This window comes from Corythoichthys intestinalis, chromosome 1 (genome assembly GCF_030265065.1).
Source record: "Corythoichthys intestinalis isolate RoL2023-P3 chromosome 1, ASM3026506v1, whole genome shotgun sequence".
Lineage (NCBI taxonomy): Eukaryota > Metazoa > Chordata > Actinopteri > Syngnathiformes > Syngnathidae > Corythoichthys > Corythoichthys intestinalis.
The window spans coordinates 9096650-9121923 of record NC_080395.1 but is presented as its reverse complement, the minus strand read 5'-3'; the positions used below and the strand labels follow the sequence as shown (position 1 = coordinate 9121923).

Here is a 25274-nt window from a genome sequence, read left to right as displayed (position 1 = left end):
CCAAGCCTATGCCTTTGTTAACATCCTTGCACTAGAGGACACTCATGCTCTTGCGGTGGGTTGGCCTAGTATGGTCATCCAATAGGTTATAGTATGATAAATAAAAGTTCAAATAGATGACCTTATGCTGCGAAAAAAAAAATGTTTTCATTTTAAAAATAAATAAAGAATTACTCAGTATTTGAGTAGTTTTTTCATAGAATAATTTTTACCTGAGTAAATTTTTGGGATGACTACTTGAACTTGACTTGAGTAATATTATTTTGAAGAAACGCTACTCTTGAGTATAATTTTTGGCTACTTGAGCCACTTCTGTTTATCATATTCATTAAATATTTTTGGAATCCAGTTTTGGTTCCAAACACTTAACATATTACGTTGAAGTTTCAGCGCCTGAATGTTTCTACTTCCGGTTCACATGACACAATACCTGTTCATCTACCGGGTACTGGCGTTCTTTTGTGTTCCCTTTTGACCAAAGGGGTTCCTTCAAAGCATTCTCAACGGGTAAGTACCGAAGTAAGAATTTAGTGGACTAAAACGTCCCATCTTAAAGCGTAGTGTAAAACCTGAGTTATACTCCCGCGTTGCGGTGACGGCGCAGCGACTACGGCGTCATTCGACATTCGATAGTTCTGCGGTGAGGGAACGCGTTGCTCTGTAATTCACCGCCAAGCCACTAGAGGGTTGTGGCGTTATGTTTGTACGGTTTCGGGGCATGCTTGTTGACTTCCGCTAGTCTAGTTTAAAGAGCATACGACACGAGAAAAAAGTCTTAAATGGCATTAGTATGTGAATTAGAATCATATTTTGAGACGATTCGATTATATACAACAATTTAGCAAAGCACAGATGACGAGAAATTAGCCAGTTAGCCACGCCTACCATTATAGGACTTTAGCGTCCCCAACTGGTGGATGACGTCAGCGGTAGACTGGGCTCATCCATTTTACTATTCAGCCCATTGAGGGGGAATTATTCATAACGAGGAAAACGCGACGAAGAAAGCCGCCAAATGTCATTGTTTCAGTCTCTCTACTCCAATATTTTTACAGGATATTCTTTTTATCCAAGTATTTTTCCCCAATAGCAATATAAATGGCTTGAGAAGGACCAGTCAGCCCGTCGAGGGAGAACTATTCAGAACGAGGAAAACGCGACAAAGAGAGCGGCAAAATGTCATAGTTTCTGTTTCTTTACTTCAATATTTTTACAGGATATTCTTTTTATCCAAGATTTTTTCCCAATAGCTATACAAATGGCTTGAGAAGGACCAGTCAGCCCGTCGAGGGGGAACTATTCACAATGAGGAAAACGCGACGAAGAGAGCGGCAAAATTTCATTGTTTCTGTCTCTTTGCTTCAATATTTTTACAGGATATTTTTTTTTATCCAAGTATTTTCCCCAATTGCTAAATAAATGGCATGGTCATGACAAATAACAGTCTTGTGCTGAATGGAATATGAAATAATAAAAATGCATTTATTCAGGACGACATGGCAAAATTACTCCATAATGGTCAAAACTGTCGACTTCACCTTTACTGTCGCACCTCCCGAACTATATTTTATGACACCTAAATCGGACATATGTCATTTCCCTTCCCCGGCTTCGGAGAATGTAAACAAACCAGAAGGCGTGACAGCTAGCCGACATGCTAACCCGAACCGAGTGATGTTTCAAAGTCTTCAAAGCGGAAAATCACACATAACTATCCTGGATTATTTGACATGACGACCCGGTTGTCTATTGTCGTCGCGGATCGGCAAACCGCCCGGCGGAGAGCAATTTACAGTTCGTTCCCCGGAGGAGGGTGGCTGGAGCTAACGCAGCTAACGTGCTGCTGCTAATGCATTAGGAGAGCTTTTTACATGCCTATCAATGATCAAACGTAAGTAGTCCTTCATTTAAAGGAAGTTTGTAGTACGCTGTATTCGTATTTGACATAATACAAAACAAGATGTTTACTCACTTCTTCGTAAGTCCAATGGTCCCACAGTAAATATCCACGGTGAATGGGAACCTTTTGAAACTCCAAAAAGGCGCATACGCCTCTCCCTCGTACAGAATGATTTTTCTGCAGCCGTTTGGCTGGCGTGATGCAAAAAATAAACGTATTAATCCGCAAAATCAGCTGAATCCTTCGTCCTCATACGCAACAGTACACTGTAGCGTGAAGAGGACGTCTTCTACCGTACACGTCACAGCGCCCTCCTCCTCAATGCAAGACCGAAGCTGGAAGTCACTCATTTTCCTGGCGCGGGATTCAAAAAACTAAATAAATATAGCGATCGCTTCCACACACATCCAAGCGGTCCATATCATTCAGGAGCATAAAATACCGCGTGTATTATGAAATAAACATGCTTTTTCGTGTCACTGGCACTTTAAATCCCCAATGTTATATACACTATTTTTTCACAGTTTTATATGCTAATAAAAAAATCTAATGAAACACCATTTTTTTCTACCCAACACCAGGGGGTGCTGCAGCCCCCCACTTCCCGCGCCACTCCTGAAGGCAAACGCAATCCCAAGCATCAAGTTGAAGAGTACAGACGTGGAAGATGAGGAGAGGTAATCCAGGCCACAGCGAGCAACTGTAAAACAAAAGAAAATGAGGGTAAGATCATGACATTAGTTGTTTTACTCTTTGTGCAATGCCAGACTTGCTTTGATGTGATCGTGATTGAGACTAGGGCAAAATTCCCATATCTGAGTAGCGAAAGAAGGCTCACGATAACGATAATGTCACGATATGGCGGTACAACTATTACGTCCACTCCATTTGAACTGGGAAGGCGGCAGTTCATTCGCTGCCATCCCTCTGACGTCAAACGGATTGGACGTCTATGGCCGTCAATGGCAGCCAATGAGTTGACAAATCTATCTATCATCAATATCAGTGGAAGATGGATAACTGTAATAAGGTGTATTACCTGTATCTACAGCAAAAGGGTTCTGAGGCTACGTTCAGACTCCAGGCATATCTAATTCCAATCTGTTTCGTCCTTAAAATCAAATTTTAGGGCTGGTTGTTCATTTTTTGGGCAAGTGTCCAAATCGCAATTGGGCCTGTTTACACTGGGTCACATGATTGAGCCATCTGACAAGTAGCTGCGGCAACAAGGGTATCATACAGCACATGTAGTGTTTGACGTCATAAATTGCGACAGTGGCAACAAACATGCAACACGAGAAGGCATCTACAAGGTAGAGAACCAACATTAAACCTCTCACTCTATTAGGGATGAACGATATTGGGAAAAAAAAACTGACATTGCGACTTTTTTGGTGTTAGCGATATATTTTACAATATTAAAACTGGAAGAATTTCACCAAACAACTCGAAAATATCTGTTTGGGAAGACTTTGGTTGACTCCCCATGACCACATTTTATTCATATAATGCCATTTGATCCCAGCTATGGGGGTTCATCTGTGAAAGATGAAGATTGTTGTATATAAGGGAGGCAGTGTCTTTACCCACTTGCTACTTACATGAAGCAAAGTTTACATAAAGAGCCCCTAAAGCAGTGGTTCTTAACCTTGCTAATGGTACTGAACCCCACAAGTTTCACGTGTGCCTTCATTGAACCCTTCGGAATTAAACAATAAAGCAATTTTTTTTTTAAAAATTCAAAACTGATATAGCTAAGCTATAGCAAGCTAATATCTGAATTCCAATTCGAATTACTTCAAATTTCAAATATACCACAAATAATTGTGCCTTTTGCTGTTGATTTTCACGTTGGAAAATGAATTTCTTTTGGTCATGTCTACATCTCATTTTAGTGTTGCATCCTTACATCACATACTTTTTTATAGTGTAAAATAGGATGCAAATGTTTTTTTTTTCCGTATACTTCATTGTACCTAGTACGGGTGAACCTTCCACTGAGCAAACCAGTTTCTCCTCCTATTAGATCAGTACTTCTCAAATAGTGGGGTGGGCCCCCCCAGGGGGGCGCAGAGCCTCGGGGAAAATACTTTTTTGCCGTACTAGAATAAAGTGTAATTGCACATCCACTCTGGGTGGCAGTAGCGCGCTCATTTTCCGGAGTGTGCGCAGTATTTTTTAACCAAAACGATCAGACAGCAAAGAGCACTAGAGATATGAAGCGCTAAGACGAGGAAATATGATGAAGTGTATGTAGCGTTTGGCTTTTGGCTTTGACTTTTAATACAGTGGGAGACTAGGAAAGCCCAGTCTGTGTGTAAAAATGTTTGCAACAGACAGCAGGAAACCAAATCAATTAAGACGTCACTTAGATTAAACAGTTAAACCCTAATCATGTTGACAAGCCGCTTGATTTTTTTTTTTTTTTTTTTTTTTCAAGCTAAGACGTGCCGAATATTGCCAACAATCGTCCCACTTTGTCAGTGTTACATCAGTAAACCAGCAAGCACTGTTAGCATCATATAAGGTGGTATACCAAGTTGCTCAGTGCAAAAAAATGAAATAAAATAAAACTTAAAAACTGTCCCTCTGTCCAATGACATTCTTGTGTTTGTTCTATTAATTTTTGTTTTTTCGGTCAAATGGTTTGGCATATTGTTCTTATCATGAGTTAATATTGCTAATCAATTTGAATTTATTATTATTTATTGATTTTATTAAATTTTATTTTTCAGTATTTAGTGGTCTAAAAAATTTACCTTAAGTGGATTTTTACAGTTCACTTTTTTTTTTAATTTAAATTCAGGCAAAGTGATGCACTTTACATTTTTTCTGTTACGAACAAAACAATGTTAACAAAGTTATACCTTATTTTATGTTGATCTACATTTTTTTCTTTAATATTAAAAATGACATAATGTTATGCAGAGGTGTACTTATAATAGTAATCATTTTATAGACAAATGCTACTATTTACAGAGGCGGCAGTGAGTTGGAGTGGGGGGCGCGAAATGTTTACGTCTTGGGGGGGCGTAACAGAAAATAATTGAGAAGCACTGCATTAGATAGAGGGCTAGCAGTTAAAAGAAATGGAATTACAGTAAGCTTGTAAATTGTGGTCAAACCAGTCTAAAACAACACTTTGCCATTAGTCAGTGAATGAAAATAGGGCCCTGTGTGTCTTAACCCTCGCCGAACCCCTTGGACTTACTCACCGAACCCCTGGGGTTCGATCGAACCCAGGTTAAGAATTGGGTTGCCACCTTTCAAGAATAAGAAATACAGGACGCCCCCCTCGCGCCCAAAGCTGTACAGGCAGAGAGAAAAAGGGACATCCCAAAAACTCCTAAAATGCATAGAAATGTATCTAATCATTTCTATTCCGTATTAGTTCAATACGGAACGCAACATTTAATTCCCAATTTCGGATCGTTCCTTATTTTAAGGGACAGGTGGCAACCCTAGTTAACCCTTTAACACCGAACGTTTCGGATGCGACACGTTTACGCATATCATCTTTGAAGCCTCGTAACGCTGTAATTATGTCACCCACGTGCCCCTGGTTGCTCTCATTTGAAAGTACGAAAGTTGATGTCCACACCAGTTTTTATTTGAAGTCAATCGACTGAGTAAAACGGGAGATAATGTCATTTGAGTTTTATAGTTTTATTGCACTCATAAATATGCATTAAAACGCTGCATGGACCATGTCTCTATCTCCATATTTCCATCATTTCTTGTCCTTTTTCAAAACCGAAAGCAGCACAAAAGACTACATATCCCAAGAGCCGTTGTGATGTCAAGAAGGACGAACATAATGTGAACATTTTTAATAAATAACCGAGCTAGGCGCCAACTAAGGAAAAGGAGGCATGAACACCGGTTGGATTACGCGAGCGACTTTGAAACGTGCAGAATGAATCGAAAACTAAACTTAGCGCAAGCTAATGCATTTTGTCATTAACTCAAGGAATAGGATGAGCTGTATTTGTCGTCATTTTCCTCGGATTAGTCAGCGTCTCGGCGAGTAGAAGTGACAGTAGCGCTCAAACGGCGGAAGAGTAGGCTGTGTGACGTTGTATGTGACGCAGCTCAGTGACCTGTTCAAAAACTAACTTTATTGAGTGCGCAAAAAAAAAACAAAAAAAAACTTTATTGGGTCGCATGCCTGAAAAAATTGAATTGAACTGGACTACTTGTCAATATTTTTGAAAATACTGTTTTTCAATGTTATATTTTTTTTTAATTCACTATGAATCTTTTCAATTTTTATATAGATGTGTGTTCGAGAAGCTTGATTGCATGTACATATATACCTTTGATAAGGTGATGGGTACAATACCTTACTTCACAACGAGATATCCTCCAAACCCTTTTTGTGTTGGATGATATATACAATTTTTTTCCTCACTATTTTGCACTGTATATAACCTGTTTTGACCATAGTATGTGCAAAGGCCAAAAACGCCTATGACCATACCTGCTGCTTGTGTTGAATTGTCAAACATAAATCTATTCAATCTTATTTTTTTCTATTGAATGTTTATCCTAGCAAGTTAAATAAATACTATCAAGCTTCAAAACGGTTGGTCGAGCACGTTTGGTTGTCAGTGGGACATCAACATTACAAATTTTGAAAAAAGATTTTGGGATTTTTTTGTCTTTTTGGGTCCAAAATGTGGATTAAAATTGGTCAGTGAAGAAAAAAAAAACAGTTTGGACATGAAGTTCAAGGTATCCTGAAAAAAGGGACCCAACTTGGCCATTGTGAACAATTTTTTCTTTGAAATATAAAGGCAACATCAAAGGCATGCAAATTCGGCCAAAATAGGCTTAGGTGTTAAAGGGTTAAGAACCACTGCCCTGAAGGGACATCAACAGAAATAAAATACATTTAAGCAACCTGGTCAGCACCAGAAACAATCTGAAATTCAAGCAATTATGTAGCATTTAAACAAGTTAGCGAAGTGGCATAGCAAAAGTCCGCTAGCTAAAATGCTATACAATGCTAATGTTTACAACAATTGGCTACGTTGCATGGCAAAAGTTTGCTAGCTTAAATGATATTTTATGCTAATGTTTACAACAATAGGCTAACTTGCATAGCAAATGTCCGTTAAATGCTATGCAGCGGGAGACCTGAGAAAAGGGCCCCTTTAACAAATGATGTTATATTTTTCCATCCAGTGTCCTGCAGACGTCACTATAAAAGAGCTTCACCCTGAGAAGCACCCTCCCCTCCAAATTAAAGAGGAGTCGGAGATGCCATACATCAAACAGGAGGCGGAGCCAGAGACCCCCAACATTAAAGAAGAAGAACAAGAAGATGAAATCACCAAGTCTCCAATGACTGTTCGTGTGAAGAGTGAAGAAGATGAAGGTCCAAGCGAAGAGAGCGGAGCAGCAGAACTTTGGAGCAACAGCTTACTTCAACACCTGACAACAAAAGAAGAGGGACGGCCGCAACCTGACGGTTTGTTAGCGCCACTCTCGGAAAGTGACGACGTAACATCACACTCCTCTGACTTTAACACTGATGAGGAGGATAATGACTTTGAGCAAAATGCTTCCAAATCCCTAAAAGGGTCATCACCTTTTACCTGCTCACTTTGTAACCAAACATTTTCTTGGAAGCATCACTTAAAAAGACACATGTATACACACACAGAGCAGAAGCGTTTTGCCTGCTCACTTTGTGATAAAAGATATTGTACCAAGTATCAATTGACAAGACACACACGCACACACACTGGGGAAAAGCCTTTTGTCTGCTCAACTTGTGGTAAAGGATTCGCTGAGAAAGGAAGTTTAAGCAAACACACAATGACACACACTGGAGAGAAGCCCTTTCCCTGCTTATTTTGCCATAAAAGATTCTCTCGCAAATCACATCTAAACTGTCATACCAAATCACACACTGGAGAGAAGCAATTCGCCTGCTCAGTTTGTCATATAAGATTTCGTACGAAGCATCAGTTGACAGGACACACACGTACACACACGGGAGAAAAGCCTTTTGTCTGCACAATTTGTGGTAAGCGATTCACTGTGAAGGGAAGTTTAAACCAACACACAATAACACACACTGGAGAAAAGCCTTTTGTCTGCACAGCTTGTGGTAAACGATTCATTCATAAGGGAAGCTTAAGCAGACACATTAGAACACATATTGGAGAGGAGCCTTTCAAATGATCATAGTAATCATAGATTTTATTTATAGTGCGCTTTTACCAATGCTAAAACACAGTTGAAACAAAGAAAAGGCTAACACCACGTTAGCTAGAGTTAGAGTAAATCGAAAATTTACAGTTTCCGAGATTCTTCATGATGGGCGACGTAATTCTGACCATCTTGGTAAATTCGGCAATTGAATAAAACAAGAAAATATAGTCTTTTCATCCCGCATTGACTCTGTGTTGTTGGGCTCTTTTCATTCCCCTTTAAAGAGATCCTCGATCTTTAAGACAATGAATTCTTAAAAGATAAATGTTAGTATGAGTTATAACAATTTGATATTAAAACCCCTCTTCAGGGGTCGCGTTAACCGGATATTTTCTGTCGTTGACCGGTTTTTTAAAACGGTGACGGAAAAAACGGAAGTCCGTCCGTCATTTTGACAGGTTGCAATTCACACCCCAGACCACAGGGTGACGAGTGAGCATATTAATTAGCTATTGTCTCTCTTAATGCATGACGCCGTTGGCTCTTCTGTCAGAATATTGTAGCGCACCGGGGTCTGGCGGCGGCACCGTGATTGACACATCAACGCGAGGTTCTTATTGGTGCACCCGGTGTGCCAGCGCGCCATCCAATTGATGGACAAGATTGCCGCCTGTGTATAGACCCCAATCACATGACGTCACAACTCCGCCCCCCTGACTGGAGCCGCCCAGCTCGTCATGTTTACACATTACCGCTACGTACATGCCTCCTACTACGGCATGTTTTTCTGCTCGTTAACATTAATAATGAAAATGGTGAAGGCGTGTGTGGTGGTTGGTTGCAGTAACAGAGAAGATAGACGGAGAGACTTGAAGTTTTACCGTATTCTGAGAGACCCGAAGATGAGAGCGAGATGGACTGCTGTAATTCGACAAGAAATCTGGGCACCAAACGATCACCACAGACTATGTAGTAGTCATTTTATATCTGGTAAGATGCATTTAATATATATTTAGAAGATTTTGGGCTGACAACCGCAATTAAGATCATTGTGTGACGTTGGTGATTGGGGTCTATATCGTTGCCTCTTTTTCTTTGGGGGCGGAGTTGTTGGCGGTAAGCAGAGTAAAAAGGGAGAAAAATACCACGACTTCCGTGTCTAATTTTTCGCCGCCAAGCAAGCGTTACAATATTAATTAAAAATGAATGAAAACTAAATACTATTGAATATGTCATCTTTATCATTTTAAAAATTTAAGTGACGGCTAAAAATAGAATATGACCGGATTTTCATGACCCTGTCAGTCAAAATGACAGACGGCGAAAATGTCTAGCGCAACCTCTACCCCTCTTAATGTTTTTGTTTTAATAAAATTTGTTAAATTTTAAGTGATCAGTTGCCATTCTTGTTACGTCGCAGTGCGTGACGTCACCGGGCTCGTTGCCGAAATTCCAGCGTGTCACTCGTTAGCTTTCGCAACATGTCATCGGTTCTACCATTCCTATTTGAACCAGATCTGTGAAGAGTGAAGAGCAGAACAGCACTGTCGGTCGTTCACAAGACGGGCAGCAGGGAAAAATGCGTGCAGCAAATACCTGATAAGACAAAAGTTGGGCAAAACTGGTGATGCACTCGCGGCAAGTGAGTCTCAATGACAATGGAGCGAGAGAGTGTATGCTGTTGGGAACTCCGGTTTTAGTAGCAGATATTCAAGGTAAGCAGATTGCGTTTTCAAACTTATCCCAATATACTTATGTAGATTGTTAGCATCCAAAGCTGTCGTGTGCTTTACATACAGTACAGGCCAAAGAGCACACCTTGTGTAATCCATATCTCGCACATTATAACGCGTGCTAGGTAGGATACATGTATAGAAGTACCAAAAAGGGGAGAAGCTTCCACTTATGCACATTTATTCATAAAAAATAGTATTTCCATCTTGACCACTCTTCACTCGGGAGCTTAGCAGTATGCAAACACGCATTCCCTGACGAACTCCAACATTATTGTAAGGTCCATGTCAGAGTCACTGTCGTCACTGTAATGTGCCATAGTGCTTTAATTATTTGGCATGATTTGAGGAAAACTCCCACGAAGAATAGTCAACAAAAAAGATAGCAATAATAATCCAAATCCGCGTTTTTTACTCTCTCGAAGATCCAGGAATTAGACCGATCCCATGGCAACGTTGCAGCCGCGATCAGGCCGTCGATTCCACCAAATAGACTGATCGAAAAGCCGCTGTGGGACCGACGAATAAAAAAAATGGATCCGAAACCAATATTGCAGACGCGGTGGGACCGTCGGGTCAAGAAAATAGACAGATCCCTTACTTGACTGAGGATCCAGGAAAAATGTTCGGGCGCCAGTGGTAACGCGTGGTGGGTAGGATACGTGCATACAGGGACCAAAAAGGGGGAGAAGCTTCCATTTATGCACATTTATTCACTAAAAATAATAATTCCACCTTGACCACTCACGTCACTCCCCTTGTTTCCATTTGACTGGAAATTGCATCCAAAAGTAGCACATCGTGGCATTTTACTTCGCGGGTTTAGCCAGCAATAAGCAGTTGTTGTACACGCTACACATTTGGAAAGATCCCATTTACGTCATCAATGCGAGCCCGCAAACCATGGCGCCAACTAACGGTCAAAATATGTACTAAATATTATAAAATATTGCCATTGATTTAACATTTTATGTGTTTCTAACAACATATTTTAGTACAAGAGAACAATTGTGGTTTATTAGAGCCTACATGTATTTAAGGTAGAGCATTACTTTAAGAAAGCAGTCGGTGTGCTTACGTATAAAGTCACGTGATTATCACTCTGGAAGTCAAACAAACAAGCCCGGTAGGCTAACACTAGCGGCTAACCCTACAAGGAAAGGTGATGGAGTTTGGCTTAAAGGAGCTTCGCCAAACTTTCACCTGACATTCAGTAGCCTCTTTGCGGCCCCCAGACGGGCTTTCACCTGCTTTCCTCCCTGGTTCTCACAATTTCAGGAGCGTGCGTTTTCAGTGCTTTCTGCTGATAGCCAGGCCACAGGGTAACGCTAGCGGCTAACAGCGGCTACAAATGAACGTGATGGAGTCGGATAGCAGCTCTAACCTTGTCGAAACGGCTGAACTTAATGAGTGGATTGTGCACGGACTGCAGCTAGCAATTAGTATGTCGCGTTATTTTGTATCCTTTATAATGTTATAGCATTCTGCAAAAAAAATTATAATCCAACAGTGACTGTTTAAGGGCCACAGCTATTTTTTTGTATGTGCTTGCTTAATTGTTTGTCATTACTGCCATCATAAAATCTTACATTTTCATTGGCACAAGAGCAATAAAGTTTTAATGCGTGTGTGTGTTTCTGTGTGAGGGGTGCATGGATTAAAAAAATGGTAAAAAAAACCCTGAAACCTTGAAGTAAACACTTGCGTTGAGTAATTATGTCACAGCAGCCATTAACAAAAAGTTGTCTGTTTGAAGTTTACTGTTCAAGCTGTAAGGCATTTGTGTTACAATGACATCTTTGCACAGTCGTCGTATTGATTTTTATAATGTCGTACATTGTTCAAGTCATACAAGCTGTTATAAATGTTCATACGTCTTGTTTACAAGAATTTTTAACAGTATATACTTAATGTTTAGACTACATGTACATTTATTAAATATTTTAAATTGAAAGCTGGTAAATAAATCAACGAGAAACAGTTCATTTGTATTTCATGCATTGATTCAGATTTTCAAATGATAAAACAGTCCGCTTGGGTGAATTTATCGTTATTGAGGTAAATCTGCTCAATTTTCCATGATACGTATTTCAGGCCATATCGCCCAGCCCTAACGTGCGCAGTTCAAAACAATAGAGAAAAGAATTACAAATTAAAAGCCAGTTTAAAAAGGTGAGTTTTAATAATTTTTTGAAGGTTGGAAGATCAGAACAGGTGCGGATGGGTTTTGGGAGTGAGTTCCAATAATTATGGCTTACTGCTTTTCACAATTTTATTTTTGATTGTTTACAATACACTGATGCTTTCCTGCCAACGATCGTCCCTATATGTCGGTATTACATCAGTAAACAGCATGCACTGTTAGCATGCTCAGTGCAAAATTACCCTCCAGCTGATTGTGCCTGCAGCAAAAATAAAAACTGTCCCTCTGTCCAATGACAGTCGTTTTTCTATTTTTGTTTTTTCGGTCAAATTGTTTGGCATATTGTCTTTGTTAATGTTGCTAATCAGTTTGAATTATTATTGATTTGATTTTATCACATATTAATTTTCTGTATCAAATGGTCAAAAAATGTACCTTCTGTGAATTGTTACAGTTTAGAGGTGACTTTTTTTTATTTTGAATTTAGGCAATCTTATGCGCTTCTAGACTGTTCTGTTACAAAAAGAACAATGTTAATAAAGTTGTACTTTATCCTAAGTTGATTTTTTTTTTTTTTTTTTTTTTGCTTTAGTAGAAATAAAAGACAAATGTTATGCAGAGGTGTACTTATAATAATTTTAGAGACAAACGGGACTATTTACAGTGGCAGCAGAGAGTTGGGGAAGGGAGTAAGTCTTCGTGGGGGGGCATAACAGAAAACAATTGAAGCACTGCTATACGCTGAGAGGTTTTTCAGTTATATTTATTTAGACGGACTGTTGAGTGGTCTTAAGTAGAGCAGGACGGTAAACCGAAATTTTCCCGTTACTGAAATTCTTCACGATGACCAACATAATTTTGACCATGTCGGTAAATTCGGTAATTTAATGAAAAGTCAGTGTGCTTACGTATGGAGTCACATGGTTTTTAGGAAGCCAAACAAACAGAAGCCCGGTAGGCTAACGCGAGCGGCTAACGCTACAAGCAACCGTGATGGAGCCGGGCTTAAGGGAGCTTCGCCAAACTTTCACCCTACATTAAGTTAACTCTTGGCGGGTTCCAGACGGGCTGTCCTCCGTAGTTCTCACGATTTCAGGAGAGGATGCTTTCAGTACTTTCTTCTGGTAGCCAAGCCACAGGCTAACGCTAGCGGCTAACGGTCCAAATGAACGTGATGGAGTCGGATAGCGGCTCTAACCTTGTCGAAACGGCTGAAATTAATGAGTGGACTGGGCATGGACTTCATCTAGCAATCATTATGTCGCGTTATTTGGTATCTCTCTGTGATTTCTCTGAAAGCTTTCATGATGGTAAAGCACTCAGCATAAAGTATAATCCAACAGTGAAGCCTATATATAATATGACAGTTTAATGGCCACAGCTATTTTTCTGTATGTGTTTGCTTTATTCTGCCATCATAAAATCTTAAATGTTTAATGGGCATCAGAGCAATGCAGCTTTAATCTGGTTGTGTCTGTGTGGGGGGTGTATGTATTAAAAATGTTCTGGGAAAAAAAACCCTGAAACCTTGACGTAAACACTTGTGTTGAATAGTTATGTCACAGCAGCCATTACCAACAAGTTGTCTGAAGTGTACTGTTAAGCTGCATTCACACCGGCCGCGAAATAACGCGTGACAACGCGTGACGCGTACATTGCCGTCGCCAAAAGCATTCACACCGAGCTCGAGAAGTCAGACCGTGAGACTGAACTACTTCCGGTTCAGCCCTTGTTTAGTATCCGGTGAAACCATAGACGCATCGTTGAAAATGGCATAGAGAAGTTGTCGATGATCATTAGGAAATCTTCACCAGGAACAGCTGAAACACCAAATGCCAAAGCTAATGTTGATAGCCATCCTCTCCCTGATGTTAGCAGACTTTCTGCCAACAACGCAACACGAGAGGCCATTGCAGTGCGGGAAGCATTCACCTTATATTTCACAAATGAAGTTGCATTACAGTAGCAAGACTGTAAATTGTTTAGAAAGTGTTAATAAATACCACGCATGGACATTTGCCATGCCTGCATTTTCTGTAATTAAATTTTTTATTAAATTTTCATTTTTATAATATTTTAAAATTCACTTGTACTGGCAACTCTTGTTCTGTGTGTGCAGTAATTAGAGCCTGGAAAAGACAAAACATGGTGTTTGGCAGTTGTATGATATTGATTTCAACATACAAGTTAATAATGTGATGTTAAAGTGTTTGTAAATTTCTTATTTAGTTTCTTTATTTAGTATTAATCGATGACAAGATCTGCTGGAACCCCTACATTAGCTATCTCCAAGCCAATCTATCACCAAGTATTTCAATTCTTGCTAAGGCCTATCCTATTTTTAACACACAATCATTACAAACTCTATACAATTCATTACGTTCCTTGCTTCTAACCACCTGTTTGAAAACGAAGAGGTTAGTTATATTAAAAATGTTTGTGTGGATAAATAATATTTGTAATCAAGTATTTATGTACTTATGACAGTTGTCAGCTAATTTGTTGGTGCAGGGAGGTTGGATTTTCTAAGTTCACATTTCATACTACTCCTTTATTCATTTTTTAGTTGATGCCTGATGTTTTAATGCGCATATAATTGGAAATAGAATTTATGGTATAATAAATGAAAACCCAAATTGTAACTAACTATGAAACAAATGAAGTAGGAATGAATACAATTTTGAAAAGAATTTTAACAAGCCTATGTACATAGAGGAATGCAAAAACCTATGTAAGCCATTTTTTCAACTCCACTGCAAATCATATTAGTCTGATTGTAATTAGACTCCTTTGATACGCCATACATAATAGAGCAGACTGCAAGAGATCAATTCGGTACTAATTAAACTATAACTCCCCACTGCAAAATACACACAGTAAAATAGTTGTAGAATAAAGAAAAAAAAAATCACACAGTAAAAAATTTAAAAGAAAATAACTACTATTTTTTAGTTGATGCCTGATGTTTTAATGCTCATATAAACGGAAATAGAATTTATGGTATAATAAATGAAAACCCAAGTTGTAACTAACTATGAGTGTAGCTGTACAGTACCTAACTAGGTAACAAATGAAGTAGGAATTAATACAATTTTGAAAAGAAGTTTTTTTTTTTAACAAACCTATATACATAGAAGAATGCAAAAACCTATGTAAGCCCTTTTTTCAACTACACTGCAAATCATTTAAGTCTGATTGTAATTTGACTCCTTTGATACACCGTACATAATAGACCAGACTGCAAGAGATCAATTCGGTACAAATTAAAACTATAATTCCCCACTGCAAAATACACACAGTACAATAGTTGTAGAAGAAAAAATTCACGCAGCTCCCGTGTGCCTTCACAAACTCAAACGCAAACTGATGCAACTTTAATCGAAGCTCCTGCTGCTTCATCTTTGGAAGTGTGTCGATAAGCTCTTGAAATGCCAGAAGACAGTGGTTTATTTTGTGGGTTGGTGCATCGTTTCCGTGGAATTTGATGGCTTGGATAATCTCATTCTCCCACGGACTCCCACGGAGTCTCCCGCCTTTCGCTTTTTACCTGTATTAAAAAAAAGTCTAACACAAACATCAGTTACGTCGATTAATAAACTTTATACATACCACGCGACCTTTTTGGTGTGACTGCCGGGGTGAGAGAGGAGGGGTCCTCAGCTAACTGTGGAAGGGGAGTAGCACAGAACGGCTGGCGTTTCTGCGATGTCAACCATGGCTGGTGTGCAGTCTGTCAGCGTGCTTCCCAAGGTAGGTGTTCCAGGAGGCCAGTCCATTGAGGGTGTAGTCGAAGGACGGATAGGCTCTATGCAAGGAGTGGAATCCCCCATCAAACTCTGATGTTCGTCTTGGCTAATGTTAAAAAAAAAAATAAAAAAAAATAAAAAAAAAATAAATAGATATAGATAAATTAAAATAACAAAATAAAAACCAAAACATAGTAACAATCTTGCATTTGTCAGTGTCATATAGGGGTCATGGCATTCCTTTGAGCAGATATGAAGAGTTTTTTGTTCCTTATTAATTTCTTCCATATCGCACAGAAACCTTAAATGCACATGCAATCGAAACTTAATGCACATACAAACGAACCGAAATTGGTAGAGGTCTTTCTCGATGCTACAAATTTATCAAGGAACGCCATTAATATCGTGCATTTCCACGTCGGCCGGCGTTGTGCCGAATAAAGAAAAAAAAAAAAAGACCAGCACCGAACCAGCCGCTGCTGCGCTAAATAACTGTAAACAAATAAGCATAGCAGTTTTCCCGTTTTGTCCGAGTTGTAGTAAGTTGTTGGCTTTAAGTACTGTAGCCCGTAATTTAGCATTTGCTACCTTTTTTTGTGTTAGCTGCAGCGTTCAGTACTTACCAGAAACATTGAGCACATCGCTTATTTCCCTCCAGGCAGCGTCCTTCTTGTTCCGGTCTTTCTATGTTGGCAATGTCGTGTTGAAAAGGACTTTATGGTCACTCACAGCAATTATCAAAGCGCCTTCCATTTTCTGAGTAGTTCGAAATGTTTTGACTAGTGTTCACCGGATGTGGCGGCATGTTTCCGGCTCCGGGGCAGCTAAAGTCACGTGAATTAGAAAACGTATTCGATTGGCTGCTTCCCCCTCGACGCCGAACTCTGCCGCAGAAAAGTTCAACCAAACCATCTCCTTGCGGCGCGTTAAATTTGACGCGCGTCAGTCGATTTGGCGTCATCGCGACGCCCCGACGCGTGACGCAAGGCAGCTTGACGCGCCTTGTGGCGCGTTTACATTGACTTTCAATGGAAACCCGACGCGCCGCAAGCAAATGACGCGGCCGGTGTGAATGTAGCTTTAAGCTGCAAGTCATTTGTGTTACAATGACATGTTTGCACAGTCGTCATATTAATTTTTATGTTGTACATTTTTCAAGTCATACAAGCTGTTATAAATGTTCACACTAGAATTATTATTTTTTACAAGATTTTTTTTTTTTATACTTAATGTTTAGACTGCATGTGCAATTGTTAAATTGAAAGCTGGTAAATAAATTTAACGAGAAACGGTTAATTTGTATTCCATGCATTGAGTCAAATTTTCAACTTATATAACAGTCCGCTTGGGCGAATTTATCGTCATTTATCGTTATCGAGGTAAATCTGCTCAATTTACCGTGATACATACTTGAGGCCATATTGCCCAGTCCTAGTCTTAAAACAGTTTATTTTTTTGTTCTCCTGGATAGTTAAGAGATTATTAACAAGTTTGTATTATTTTTTTGTATTCCTGGATAGTTAAGAGATTATTAACAAGTTTGTATTTACTGTGTAAATATAATTTGTTAAACTACTGCAATTTAAATGTGCTCATAAAATCCAGACATTAATCCTGGAAGTTTTCAAAAATGTTACTTAAGTAGTTTTTGAAAACGCATTGTTCCATTAAAACCTTTATCACCTAAACCAATACCTATGCACTGCAAAAATACACCTCCTTTGTTTTCAGTGTAAAACTATAAGGAATAAGTAAAATAATCTGCCAGTGCTTGAAGTAAATGTAGTTAGTAACTCAGATTTCTTTAGGACAAAAGTATATTTAATCTCTAAACAAAAAAACAAACAAAAAAAGCTTGTTGGTGAATAGATATTGTTCGAAACATTATTTGAAAGCATTTTTTCCCTGAATCTAGGTGAAAAATGACCCAAATTTTTGATGCATGGGCTTAATAAGAACAAATTGTAATATTTACTTAATTTAGGTGGATAAATCTGACGTATTAATCTGTTAGTCTTTAACACTCAAAACAAGATGGAGAAAATAATTCAGACTATTATCAGACAAAGATGTTATAAATTTACAGATTTATTTCGCATTGATCATTTAGCCTATCAATTAGATTCATATTAGTGAGAAATGTAGCCCTGACCTCCGTTCACCCAATCTGTTTGATCTTATTAATGTCCCATCCCCAGCAAAAAGTTTACATGCAGTTTATGCTATTATGTTGTCCCTACCAATATTGAGACCAAGCCTATGCCTTTGTTAACACCCTTGCACTAGAGGACACTCATGCTCTTGCGGTGGGTTGGCCTAGTATGGTCATCCAATAGGTTATAGTATGATAAATAAAAGTTCAAATAGATGACCTTATGCTGCGAAAAAAAAAATGTTTTCATTTTAAAAATAAATAAAGAATTACTCAGTATTTGAGTAGTTTTTTCATAGAATATTTTTTACCTGAGTAAATTTTTGGGATGACTACTTGAACATGACTTGAGTAATATTATTTTGAAGAAACGCTACTCTTGAGTACAATTTTTGGCTACTTGAGCCACTTCTGTTTATCATATTCATTAAATATTTTTGGAATCCAGTTTTGGTTCCAAATACTTCACATATTACGTTGAAGTTTCAGCGCCTGAATGTTTCTACTTCCGGTTCACATGACACAATACCTGTTCACCTACCGGGTACTGGCGTTCTTTCGTGTTCCCTTTTGACCAAAGGGGTTCCTTCAAAGCATTCTCATCGGGTAAGTACCGAAGTAAGAATTTAGTGGACTAAAACGTCCCATCTTAAAGCGTAGTGTAAAACCCGAGTTATACTCCCGCGTTGCGGTGACGGCGCAGCGACGACGGCGTCATTCGACATTCGATAGTTCTGCGGTGAGGGAACGCGTTGCTCTGTAATTCACCGCCAAGCCACTAGAGGGTTGTGGCGTTATGTTTGTACGGTTTCGGGGCATGCTTGTTGACTTCCGCTAGTCTAGTTTAAGGGAGAAAAAATAAACAATGCAAGTTGGAACTCTTGAAAGTAAATGTCCTGCTCATCAACATTGAATAAATATTGAACATACAAATGTTAAGGGGCAAGTGACGCAGAAGACGGTTTCGAGACGGTCTGGCCGACTTTTGATGCCGCACAGAGAGTTTTAGACTCAGGTGGAAGAGCTAGATGTGGCGACTAGCTTCAAACTGGCGTCGAGCATTGCGTTCAAGGTCTGCAAAGCCCTCCTGCCCGATTTGTTTGCTGTGTCCTACATATGGAGATAGAATAGTGTCAAAAGAAGTGAGGTTGTAAAATGAAAATTATCCCTGTAAAATGACCAATTTTAACTAAAAAACACTTGTATTTCCAAAGTTTGCGTTGTAAAATAAACACGAAAAAAACTCGAAGGAATAAATTGTTCTACAAGTTGTTTTTTTCTGTTTGGAAGTATTTTTTGTTGTTGTTCTACAGGTGTTTTTTCTTCACTACGGGTTAAAAATTGCCAATTACAAGTGCACAAGTTTTGTCACATTCTTGTCGAGTTTTATGAGCCAAAAAGATATTCGTAACCTAGTTTTAAAATAAAAAAAAAATACCTGTAAAATGAATAATTTTAACTTGTAAAATACAAAAAACAACTTGTATTTCCAAATTTTGAGTTGTGAAATAAACATGAAAAAAACAATGTAAAAAAAATTCTACAAGTGTTTTTTTTTTTTTTTTTCGTTTACAAGTGATTTTTTTGTTCTACGGGTGTTTTTTCTTTGCTACAGGTTAAAAACCACCAATTACAACCTCACGAGTTTTGTCTCCTCCTTGTCGCGTTATCAGAGACAAAAGTCACTTGTAACCACAGATGAAAAAAACTACTTGTACATCGAAATAATCTGTTGTGAAACACAAACACAAAAATATTCCAAGTCGTGGTCAAAAAAAGACGTTAAGAACACAATCTAGTGAATTGTTCTTCGGGTGTTTTTTCTTTAACCCTTGTGCCGAATATTACATTATATGTAATTTTTGGATGGGTTTTGTTTTCACATCAAAGAGAAAGCATAAGGAAGAAAACGCTACGAATGTTAAATATTTCCTTGGTTCTTAAAACAGGCAGACGTTCCAAATGCAACTTTGCCGTCATTTCTAAACCTTTGCATTAAGTAGCCAAAAAACTTGAATGCAAGTGACTCGGAATTACAAAATATGTTACCATTGACTACCATTATAATTCATAAATTTGGATTTATGACGTATTTTATTGCAATTTTCGTGATTTTCGTATCAATCCTTTCAACGACGGTTAAATAACATGAGATGGATAGTGTATTTACACCCTTAACCCTGCAGGTGGCGCAAGAGACCACTAAATGATTTTGCATGCAAGCTCCATATTGTTTAAAAGGTGGATTTTCCGCTACTTTTGGTATAGACCAGGGGTCAGCAATCCTGGTCCTCGAGTGCCACTATCCAGCTTGTTTTCCATGTCTCCCTCCTTTAACACACCTGAATCAAATGATCAGCTCATCAGCAAGCTCTGCAGGAGCCTAATAACGATCATGATTATTTGAGTCAGGTGCGTTAAAGGAGGGGGACATAGAAGACAAGCTGGATAGTGGCACTCGAGGACCAGGGTTGCTGACCCCTGGTATAGACCCTACCCACGTGACGTCACAACTCCTTCCTCCTGACTGGTGCCGCCCAATTGTCCGTCAACACATCATGTTTCCCTGTTACGGCTATGTACATTCCTCCTATTTACGACGTGTTTTTCTGCTCGTTAACATTAATAATCAAAATGGTGAAGGCGTGTGTGGCGGTCGGTTGCAATAACAGAGAAGATAGACGGAGAGACTTGAAGTTCTACCGGATTCCGAGAGACCCGGAGAGGAGAGAGCGAGATGGGCTGCTGCAATTTGACGAGAAAACTGGGCTCCAAACGATTACCACAGATTATGTAGTAGTCATTTTATATCTGGTAAGATGCATTTAATATATATTTAGAGGGTTTTGGGCTGACAACCACAATTAAGATCATTGCTAGGCTAATCGCCGATAACATACACGTACGTATGTAGTGAGAGTGCTATCGCTAAACCATATAAACATTAAAAGCCCTAACTCCATTGACAAACGACATGAAATACATTAGACTTGACAGTGGATGTTAGCAATAACAAAAGATTTTGAATTGAAAATTTCGTAACTCACCTTTCCAAGCACAAGATAGATTCCTGCCGAATTTTCGTGGACGAGGACCTGTTTCACCCAACCAGCAACGAAGTATTTATAAGCCTCCAAGCTCTTAAAGTTTTTCAAACTTTCGTGAGAATAGGCTGATTTTGTGTGGACAAGATAGTTGTACAGTTCAGGGTAGCTAGCAGATGTCAGGCAAATACGGCGGAGACAGCAGGTCGAAAAACATCGATTTAGGCATCAAATATGGATCTGGCGAATGGATAAACTGAAGCTTTTCCACATAACACCTTTTATGCAACGCATCAAGTGAGTTTACGGCATCCGAAAGCACCGAGTCTTCCATGAAATGCATTATAAATTGCTCGATCAATTGAGACCATTGATAATACAGACACAAAATGACGGACAAGTGGGCGGAACCATACAGCGAGCACGTGATTTTGTGACGTCGGTGGGTAGGGTCTATTGCCATGCTTGCTGATGGTGGGTCACACCTGGTAGTGAAGAACTATTCACTAGATTGTGTTCTTAACGTCTTTTTTTGGCCACGACTTGGAATGATATTTTTCTGTTTGTTTTTTAAAACAGATTATTTCGATGTACAAGTAGTTTTTTTCGTCTGTGGTTACTAGTGACTTTTGTCTCTGAAAACGCGACAAGGGGGAGACAAAACTCGTGAGGTTGTAATTGGTGGTTTTTAACCTGTAGCAAAGAAAAAACACCCGTAGAACAAAAAAATCACTTGTAAATGGAAAAAAAAACTTGTGGAATTTTTTTTAATGTTTATTTCACAACGCAAAATTTGGAAATACAAGTTTTTGTTTTACATGTTAAAATTAGTCATTTTTTAATTTTAAAACTAGGTTACAAGTATCTTTTTTGGCTCATAAAACTTGACAAGAATGTGACAAAACGTGCACTTGTAATTGGTCATTTTTAACCTTTAGTGAAGAAAAAAACACCTGTAGAACAAAACAAAAAAAAATACTTCCAAACAGAAAAAAACAACATGTAGAACAATTTATTCCTTTGAGTTTTTTTCATGTTTATTTTACAACGCAAAATTTGGAAATATAAGTGTTTTTTTAGTTGGTCATTTTACAGGGATAATTTTCATTTTACAACCTCACTTCTTTTGGCACTATTCTATCTCCATACTACAACCAGCCATTGGGAAGCCATAGCAGATTTCTGGCGTCAATGGAACTTCCCAAACTGCGTTGGGAGCCTTGATTTTAACGTTATCATAAAAAGCACCGAGGCACTCTTCATAAAAAGCACCGAGGCACTCTCAATCAGTGATGATGTATCGTGTGTGAACTGTCTGTTATTGAAAATTAAAGATCAAAACAATTCTTTTGACACCAAATCTGTGCTTTCTTCTTCATATACTTGAAGGGTGACACGTAAATAAGTCACAGACTCACAGCAAACATATGTACACAATAAATGAGGAAGTGCACCAACCAAAAATACGACATCAAGTGATAAAAAGTTGGCAGTTTTTGGCCGACTGGGTCACCACTTCGTGTGGCCACTTGATTCCGAACTCACACGTCTCGGTGGTTCTTCCATTTAAAAAATTTTTTTTTTCAATCGCCGACCTTGCCATTTGGCAATCACAATAATGTCTTGATGAGATTTGCTGTTCGATGATACTCTCGTCGGCTTGGTCCATTTTTGCATGTAGAAAATAATGTTTGATTCTATTCTACAATGGTGGTGATTTCGCGCTGAACTGGAAACAACAGTCTGAGCGGACCAATCACAGTCCGTTTCTGCCACGTCATACGCGTCTACGCGACGCGAAGGTAGAAAATTCGAGAGGAGCGCATCAGGCTTCGTCGCAGGGTCGTAACTCGGGTCTTCCTTGACGGCGCAGGTCTGACGCGGAAGTATAACTCTGCCTTAAAAGTCGTTTGGCTTTATGTTGAAGCTTTGCAGGATTACGTAACTTCGTTTTGTTTAGCTTAGCTCGCTAGCCATGACACGTTATAGCAAGGGTGTAGGTTTGGTCTTAATATTGGTAGGGACGATATAACAGCATAACCGGCATTTTTGCTGGGTCGGGACATGAATAAAACCAAACAGATTGGGTGAACGGGGGTCAGAACTATTATTCCCAAGATGAACCTAATTAATTGATAGGCTAAGTGATCAATGCAAAACAAATCTGTCTTGATTTATACATATATATATATATACTTTCACACTGCAAATTTGTAACGTCTTAATCTGATATTTTTTCTTGAATAATTTTCTCCATCTTGATTTTGAGTGTTAGACTAGTTAACAGATTACTGGGTCAGATGCTCAGCTTTCACCGCGTACAGACGCACTCTGAGTTGCTTAAGCACTCTCTTATCTTAACCGATAAGCGCTCAGGGCCAGCAAGCTCGACTCCCAGTATGGCTCCAAAGAATCTAAAACCTGGAGACTTGGATGAAATAAAATCCTCCATACAGAAGTAGGAGGTCTTCTTGACTGGCTTGATTCAAAACCAGAATCAAGAAATCGTCAGAGAGCTCCAGTTACTTCGCGCTGAAAACGAGAAACTCAAGCAGGCGGTCGAGGCGAGAGATGTTCACATCAAGAGGCTGGAAATTTAGGCTGACGATCTCGACCAGTGCCGACGCGCAAATGAGCTCATCATTTCTGGATTACAACTGACGCCTAGCCCAGGGGACAGAGTGGCGCAACTGGCAATTGCTAAGCTGAAAGAGTATGGAATAAAAATGGAACCGCTGGACATCCGTCGCTGCCTTCTGCTTCCATCAGGGGGGAGAGGACCGGCGACGGTGCTCATGAAGCTGGCAGACCAAAAGACAAAGACTGCCCTGCTTAAGCAGCGCTGCCACCTGAAAGGGTCGAAGATTTTTTTGAATGACAACTTGACTCGCCGAAATGCCGAAATTGCAAGAAAAGCACATCAACTCAAGAAAGCTGGGAAAATAGCCAACACCTGGGTCTCGGATTGCAGGATCCTTGTCAAGACGCAAGATATGAAGATAAAAGCTATCACGAGTTTTGACCAGCTAACTATAATAGCTGGATAACTGTAAATACTACACAGCGGACCAGTATAACAACTCGTGGATGTGGACGTTTAGCTGAAACCTATCAACGGCAGGCGTCTCTACAAGAATCTCGAACACAATAATGATTATCTACTAAATATAACAAAAGCTCTGACTTTAATTTGCACGGACATAACATGACACGAATGAATCGGGCATCTTAAGGGGGGGAGAGGGTGTTGCAATTATGATTGACAATCTCCTTGAATGTATTACAATTGAGCTCCTAATCCCCAATTGTAAAAACATAATTATCTGCTGTGTCTACTGAGCTCCTGATTCAAATGTCTAGGATATGGAAAAGATACTGTGTAAGCATGTTTTCGTTGCGGAGACATTAATCTTGGGATAAAATATGTACAGCATGTTGTTTGATTTTATACATACATGTCTGATGAAACTGTTACAGCGACCTTTGTGTGTGCCAATTGTTGCCGCTACTCACACCAGTTGTGATAACACATAATCACTTTTGCCACACACATAGCCACAACAAAATGTTCCACAGCAAACTGATGCAAAAATGTCAGGGACATGACTAAGCCATAACCTTGTACGCCCTGAAATTAATTGAGCTGCATGACTGGACGCTTTGATGTATGTTCCATGCCTGAATGTGCGTCTTTAGTTTTATGGAGGACGGGAAACTGATAAGCATATGCTTCATCTCGTCAGCCTTTGTCTTCTTCTTCAGTTCCTTCGTGTAAATCATATCACATTTTGTAATTGCAATGATTGTCAATGATACTGATGATGACAATAAAATTCCATTCCATTCCATTATTCCATGTACTGTAGGTAAATATTACAATTTATTCTTATTAAGCCCATACATCTAAAAGTCGGTCATTTTTCACCTAATTCAAGAAAAAAATGCTTTTAAGTAATATTTTGAAAAAGATCAATTCTTGAATCACGAACATTTCTGACGAATAGTTAAAAAAAAGATTAAATATGCTCACTTTTTGCTTAAAATAAATTCCGATTATTTTCAGATAGCTATTTTTTCTGATTTTAAGAAATCTGAGTAAAATTGAAGCACTGGCAGATAATTTCACGTATTTCTAGTAGTTTTACACTGAAAACAAGGGAATTTAACAAGTGGTCAGCCAATCAAACGTGCGTTTGGGGGGGGGGGAAATGGGGTCAATGTAAATCTGAACATAATGAAAGTAATTCATTTAATAATGGTAGGGTCAATTCTACCCTTACAAAATATAGGAAGACAATCTAAATTACATCGATAACTGAACTCATTATATTATACAAATACCGTAATTTTCGCACTATAAGGCGCACCTGACTAAGCCGCCACGCACCAAACGT

The 25274-nt window shown here is 39.0% G+C and overlaps 2 protein-coding genes and 1 long non-coding RNA gene across 4 annotated transcripts in view; 2 read left to right on the top strand and 1 right to left on the bottom strand.

Moving 5' to 3' along the window:
* Positions 1–409: 409 nt before the first annotated feature.
* Positions 410–12429, top strand: LOC130917548 (oocyte zinc finger protein XlCOF19-like). Of its 2 annotated transcripts, none has more exons than XM_057839082.1 (3): positions 410–507; positions 2482–2623; positions 7088–12429. In XM_057839082.1, exons 2-3 carry the CDS (start codon positions 2618–2620, stop codon positions 8090–8092), a joined length of 1011 nt encoding a protein of 336 aa, XP_057695065.1. In that variant the 5' UTR covers positions 410–507; positions 2482–2617; the 3' UTR covers positions 8093–12429. The 2 variants fall into 2 exon arrangements, with proteins under 2 accessions (XP_057695065.1, XP_057695076.1); XM_057839093.1 differs by lacking the exon at positions 410–507 and adding an exon at positions 700–1891.
* A 2093-nt stretch (positions 12430–14522) lies between these two features.
* LOC130926814 (uncharacterized) lies at positions 14523–18592 on the bottom strand. The gene is made up of 3 exons (XR_009066283.1): positions 16308–18592; positions 15556–15790; positions 14523–15485 (listed from the first exon to the last, which is right to left on the bottom strand). It is a non-coding gene; the product is annotated as an uncharacterized LOC130926814 (long non-coding RNA).
* The window catches only part of LOC130926808 (gastrula zinc finger protein XlCGF57.1-like), a 24198-nt gene continuing 17277 nt past the window's right edge, over positions 18354–25274 (top strand). The window contains exon 1 of the mRNA XM_057852056.1: positions 18354–18442. The gene's annotated coding sequence lies outside the window, so the exon portion shown is untranslated. The remainder of the gene's footprint in view (positions 18443–25274) is intronic.